This window comes from Esox lucius, chromosome 6, assembly GCF_011004845.1.
Source record: "Esox lucius isolate fEsoLuc1 chromosome 6, fEsoLuc1.pri, whole genome shotgun sequence".
In the NCBI taxonomy this organism is placed as follows: Eukaryota; Metazoa; Chordata; class Actinopteri; order Esociformes; family Esocidae; genus Esox; species Esox lucius.
The window spans coordinates 19868806-19875520 of NC_047574.1; the positions used below are offsets into that span (position 1 = coordinate 19868806).

At 41.3% G+C, this 6715-nt stretch overlaps 2 protein-coding genes across 2 annotated transcripts; one reads left to right on the plus strand and one right to left on the minus strand.

Annotated features, from left to right (window-relative positions):
• Window positions 1–210: 210 nt before the first annotated feature.
• Window positions 211–1050, minus strand: LOC105027228 (histone H2B-like). Its single transcript, NM_001310976.1, is given in 1 exon segment — window positions 211–1050. A coding segment is annotated over 1 exon segment (375 nt). The 5' UTR covers window positions 1018–1050; the 3' UTR covers window positions 211–642.
• A 2055-nt stretch (window positions 1051–3105) lies between these two features.
• Window positions 3106–4209, plus strand: LOC105027227 (histone H2B). The gene has a single exon (XM_010899212.5). It carries the CDS (start codon window positions 3243–3245, stop codon window positions 3615–3617), a length of 375 nt encoding a protein of 124 aa, XP_010897514.1. The 5' UTR covers window positions 3106–3242; the 3' UTR covers window positions 3618–4209.
• The last annotated feature ends 2506 nt before the right edge of the window (window positions 4210–6715 follow it).

Here is a 6715-nt window from a genome sequence, read left to right on the forward strand (position 1 = left end):
GTACAGCATTGCAATATAATGAGATAAATAATCATCAAAACGCTACGAAAAGCTATCCGGTTGATGATACTTGGAAATGATTTCAAATGTTTATGCCGTCCCTGTATTTATGGCAATCAGAGAAATATCTCGCAGCAATAAAGACCGTTTCTCTCCCAGCCTCAATCATGCCCATTTAGTTGTGCATAGAAAGAAAAAGTAGAAAAACAACCGTCATGTGGTATTTATTTCAACGTTCACTAAAGCCGCACTCTCGTGACTTGATTGAGAGACATTGTGAGTCATGGCTTTCAAAGGCGTGGTACAATCAGTTAACACAAAAAAAAATTGGCGAGCAAAGCCCCACATACTGGTCCTGCAACGCTCACGATTCAAACAGGAACTGGTGAAAGGATTCATTGTATCCCTCTCGCTAGCTGCTTTATAAACATATAGCCACAGTTAATAGTTTAGTTAATACAATGTATGCACTCGGCTGTACGCCGTTTATTTCATATGTTATCAGTCGACAGCGTGCGGCTACTATAGAATACAACATATTTTGTTAATTCGTTCAACTCCGAATTGCTTTTATACCCACACAGTGAGTGGCTCTCAAAAGAGCCTTTGGGGTAATTGGACCCTTGGAAGTACAGTAGCGGTTTACTTAGAGCTGGTGTACTTGGTCACGGCCTTAGTCCCCTCGGACACGGCATGTTTGGCCAGCTCACCGGGGAGCAGCAGCCGCACGGCGGTCTGAATCTCTCTCGAGGTGATGGTAGATCGCTTGTTGTAGTGGGCCAGACGAGATGACTCCCCCGCGATACGTTCGAAGATGTCGTTCACGAATGAGTTCATGATTCCCATGGCTTTGGAGGAGATACCGGTGTCCGGGTGAACCTGCTTCAGGACTTTGTACACGTAGATGGCATAGCTCTCCTTCCTGGATTTCCTGCGCGTCTTACCACCCTTGCCTACCGTCTTGGTGACGGCTTTTTTAGAGCCCTTCTTAGGGGCGGACTTTGCTGGTTCGGGCATGATGATTTCCTGATGATCCTCAAAAATGAATGCGAGAGTGGAGGTGGCGCTAACCCGTATTATAAAGGGAACACTATGCAAATTTATCCGCGGAGGACACACGGCTCCATGTCATTAGCTCAGTTAAGCTGGCCAAACGAGAATTCGCTGTGTGCGTGCTCCCACCTTGTATGTGCGCGCTGGTCTAATGACACAATCTTTTTGACCTTTTTTACAGACATGGTTGTATCTTTTTTTGTGGTTGTATCTAATACAAGAAACACATAAGAACAGTTAGTGACTGCATACTTTTAAGACTTCGTCTCCATGTTGCTAAAGGGTGTTTTTCAGCAACACCGCTTCATTCATTCGCAATGCGTTTTTCTACGGAAGTGGGAGAAATTGCGTCTTGTAACTATAGGATCATAAATGTTCCTTATGTGTTTCTTTTGTTTGATATAACCTTGTTTGTATTTTACTAAAATGCAAAAAATATATAATTGTTTTATTAACCCACCCACCGGGCGCGCACACCCACACACTTGTGTATGAAAGGGACGCCCACATACTGGGAGGGAACGCATTAGCGTCATGCTGGATACATTAGACATTCCGTAGCAACAATAAGACTTCCGGTTTTCGTATTTTGCCTTTAAAATAGTAGTCCGCGGTAAAACGCGATTTTAATAATATTAAATGTATCGATTTTGACACTTTGGTTAGTGTATATTGTAAAAATGTACTATAGGAAATGTTCAGGAGAGTGGGTAGAATAATTATATGCAAAGAAATCAAGGGGCACTGTGTATTTGCAATTGTTGTTGGCATTTTACTGCGCTCATCACATTGACCTCAATGCAACTCAATGCAGATGAAATAAATATTGGCCTATAAAAAATATATATATATTCTATATGCCGCAGTGAATGTATTGTAGGAAATGTTCAGGAGACTCTATAGATTGATTATATGCAAAGAAATCAAGGGGCACTGTGTATTTGCAATTGTTGCTGGCATTTTGCTGCGCTCATCCCATTGGCCACAATGCAACTCAATAGATATGAAATACATATTGGCCTATAAAAAAAAAAACTATTCTATACGCCACAGTGAATGTATTGTAGGAAATGTTCAGGAGACTCTATAGAATGATTATATGCAAAAAAAAATCAAGGTTTAGGGTTAGGCCAGTTAATATAAGTAATTGACAACTACATTAGATCATTGGCTGAATTGTTAAGTAATCACCAAGTGGTGATAATCACCTCCATTAACAAAAGGAATAATGGATCTAAAGGCTATTCAGCAATTTGGAATGTGGCCAATGGGGTGGACAGAGTAAAACACCAGCAACAATTGCAAATACACAGTGCCCTTTGATGTTTTTGCATATAATCAATCTATAGAGTCTCCTGAACATTTCCTACAATACATTCACTGCGGCATATAGAATAGATTTTTTTTATAGGCCAATATATATTCCATATCCACTGAGTTACATTGTGGACAATGGGGTGGGCGGAGTAAAATGCCAGCAACAATTGCAAATACACAGTGCCCCTTGATTTCTTTGCATATAATCAATCTAAAGAGTCTCCTGAACATTTCCTACAATACATTCACTGCGGCGTATATAATCTTTTTTTTTTTTTTATAGGCCAATATGTATTTCATATCCACTAAGTTACATTGTGGAAAAAGAGGGTGTGGAAATATTGTGTTGCTAGATGTAGCACACCGTTCCCCATGATTAGACAGGTTTGTCTTACTCTACACATTCTCCTGGACATTTCCTACACTGCTTTCTCTGTGGAATATTCAATAGTTTATGAGCTATGAGGCAATATGTATTCCATATTCTGTCATTGGCATTGTCTGAATTTTACACTTGAACGTTTTTTAACACCGACTTTATCAAAATTACTCTTAAATATGATCATATTTGAATTGTTGTCAATGTTTTGAGAGGTACATGTTTTCAAACAATTAATAAACTCAATTTATTTCAGTTTTTAAGTCTCTTTTATTTTGGGAAATTCCAGATTTTCGTGATCCGGAAGTGTTTCTTTAATGTTGCTCACAAGAAGCTGATAGGGAACGCGCACTCAGTGAATTCATTTTTTTCAACTTAGCCAATGACGTGCAGCCGTGTGTCCTCCGCAAACAGATTTGCATAGTGCTCTCTTCATAATACGAGTTAGCGCCTACCCAGCTCATTCGCTTCCGAGAAAGAACAAGGAATTGTCATGCCTGAGCCAGCGAAGTCTGCGCCTAAGAAGGGCTCAAAGAAAGCTGTCACCCAGACAGCTGGCAAGGGTGGCAAGAAGCGCAGGAAGTCCAGGAAAGAGAGCTACGCCATCTACGTGTACAAAGTCCTGAAGCAGGTTCACCCGGACACCGGCATCTCCTCAAAAGCCATGGGAATCATGAACTCGTTCGTGAACGATATATTCGAACGTATCGCGGGGGAGTCATCTCGTCTGGCCCACTACAACAAGCGATCTACCATTACTTCGAGAGAGATCCAGACCGCCGTCCGGCTGCTGCTCCCCGGAGAACTGGCCAAACATGCCGTGTCCGAAGGCACTAAGGCCGTGACCAAGTACACCAGCTCCAAGTAAACTGCTACTTCCGAGTGTCCTAATACCCCCAAAGGCTCTTTTAAGAGCCACCGTATCGTTAAAAAAGCAATTCCACGTCGAACTAATGAACGAAATTAATTGTATTCTATTGGAGGTGTACGCTGTCGACTGTCTGATAAATTGTTTAATAAACGGCGTAAAGCCAAGTGGATACATTCTATCTGGGGCTATATAATGAATGATTCGGAATTGCAAGGAGTTGTGCTCCTGGAGGCCCTGATTGAAACCGGAACACAGTAGAGAGCGAGTCGTCTTGTAAAAAGGGTAGCGCGTTCACGCTGCTGCAGCACAAGACTGAACGGTGAACACGGTTACTGATAGCCTACACCCGAATGCAGTTACCCCCGTTACACACGGGAATCCCCTGACAGAATAAATGTACTTGATAAAGAACAGTGGCATTATTCGACCCAGAGGATGACACCTGAATGCATTATGAAAACACTGTGACCAGCAATGGTCCTTTTGGTATATGGTAAAAAAGACACACTAGCTCATTGATTATATATAAAAAGAAACAGACTAGGCATACACAATACATGGGTTTAGGAATAAAAACATTAAACCACAACTACACCAAACTGTCATTCTTTGATTTGCTACAAAATCAATCAATTCATTATGCATCATTCCCTTCTCAGGACAGGGTCAAATCTAAACAGAAAACATACTACAGGAAACAAACAAAAGTAATTGTTGCCATTAAGGCTAAAATGCATGCAATGCTCCTTGTAATTTATCATAGATTCATCTTTTTACCCTATTTTATCCAACAATAGAATATTTTTGCCTTCATGCAAACCAATAGCCTTGCTCTGAGTGGGTGAAGAGGAACTAAACTTGTGGGATGCCATGTTCCCTCCATAAACAAGGAGCATGTTGCCCTACACCAATGATTGTAATATGCCAATTTCAGCCATCTACAGATTCATGTAAAAAAAATGGGATATTGTGGAAAAGTTTTTTCCCATAACTCAAATCAAAAAGTGCCACGTTCATGTATATTCTAGATAACACAAAGTGAAACATTTCAAGCCTTTTTTGTTTGTCTTGATGATTACAGCTTACAGCTCATGGAAATCAAAAATCCAATATCTCAAAATCTCAAAATAAAAATTCTGAGAAGAGCTCTAATCAGCTAATTAACTCAAGACACCTGCAAAAGTTTCCTAAGTATGTTAATTTATGCACTCAATACTTGCTCTAGGCTCATTTTGCACAAATGACTGCATCAATGGGTTGTGGCATGGAGGCAATCAGCCTGTGGCGCTGCTGAGATGTTATGGATGCCCAGGTGGCTTTGATAGTGGCCTTCAGCTCATGTGTGTTGTTGGGTCTGGTGTATATAATTTTCCTATTGACAATGCCCCAGAGATTCTCTATGGGGTTCAGGTCAGGCGAGTTGGCTGGCCAATCAAGCACTAATACCATGGGCAGCCAACCAGTTAACAGTCGTTTTGGCACTGTGGGCAGGTGCCATGTCCTGCTGGAAAAAGAAAATAAGCATCTCCTTAAAGCTTGTTAGCAGATGGAAGCATGAAGTGCTCTAAAATCTCCTGGTGGGTGGTTGCATTGACTCTGGACCTGATAAAACACAGTGGACCAACACCAGCAGATGACATGGCAGCCCAAATTATAATTGACTGTGGAAACCTCACACTGGACTTCAAGCAACTTGGATTCTGTGCCTCTCCATTCTTCTTCCAGTCTCTGGGATGTTGATTTCTAAATGAAATGTAAAATGTACTTTCATCTGAAGAGAGGTCTTTGGACCACTGAGCAACAGCCCAGTTATTTTTTTCCTTCGCCTAGGTAAGATGCTTCTGACGTGGTCTCTGGTTCAGGAGTGGCTTGACACTAGGAATGCGACTCTTGTAGCCCATTTCCTTGACACGTCTGTACATGGTGGCTCTTGATGCACTGACTCTAGCCTCAGTCCACTCCTTGTAAAGCTCCCCGAAGTTCTTGAATTAGCTTTGCTTGACAATCCTCTGAAGGCTGTGGTCATCACTTTTGCTTGTGCTCCTTTCCCTACCACACTTTTCCCTTCCAGGCAACTTTCCATGAATATGCTTTGATACAGCACTCTGCGAACAGCCAGCTCTTTCAGCAATGACCTTCTGTGGCTTACCCTCCTCGTGGAGACCGTCGTCTGGACAACTGTCAGCAGTCTTCCCCATGATTGTGGTTGTGTGTACTGAACCAGACTGAGAGATTGAAGGCTCAGGGAGTTAATTAGCTGATTAGAACTTTTCTCAGGTCGACATTTCTGTATTGAAAATGTTTTATTATAAGATTTTGAGATAATGGATTTTTCATTTCTATAAGCTGTAAACCTTAATCATCAAGATTAAAACATTTCTAGCCTTTTTTGTTACACTTTGTGTAATAAATCTAGAATATATGATGTCATTTTCTGATTTGAATTATGAAAAAAAATTTAACATTTTCATGATATTAATTTGTTTTGAGATGCACCTGTATATGCTTTGTTTATGTTTCTGGTGGGGGATTGAATGACACTACAAAATGTTTATGAAATTATTGCCCAAAATTAACTGTTGCTTACTGTCAGAAGTACAGTAGCCTGGCTTTACGTTCACTTCCAAAGTGAATCAGTCACTCTGACATAGACACACACACAGTCCAATAATTCTTTCACCCACAAACACTGATGCTGAAGATACTGAATTAGTCTAAAGAAGGCCAGTTTTGTTCCTTTAATCAGCAGTTTTCAGCGGTGTTAACATTTGCACAAGGGTTTTCTAATGATCTATTAGGTGAAGCGAATAACGTTGATGCTCTGGGTAGAATAGATGGTCAGTGAACTTCAGTTCTTGTAGTCAATGTGTTGGATGCAGGAGAAATGGACCGGAGTAATGACCTAAATGACTTTGACAAGGGCCAAATTGTTATGGCCAGATGATTGGGTCAGAGCATCTCTGAGACGACAAGGTAGTGAGTACCTATCAACAGTGGTCAGAGGAGGGACAAACCACAAACCGGCGACTGGGCGTTGAGCGCCCAAGGCTCATCGATGCGCAAGGGAGGGAATGAAGGCTATGTCAACACAGTGG

Excerpts from the sequence above, each read along its gene's own strand:
- LOC105027227 (XM_010899212.5), top strand. The coding sequence starts at position 3,243 with ATGCCTGAGCCAGCGAAGTCTGCGCCTAAGAAGGGCTCAAAGAAAGCT.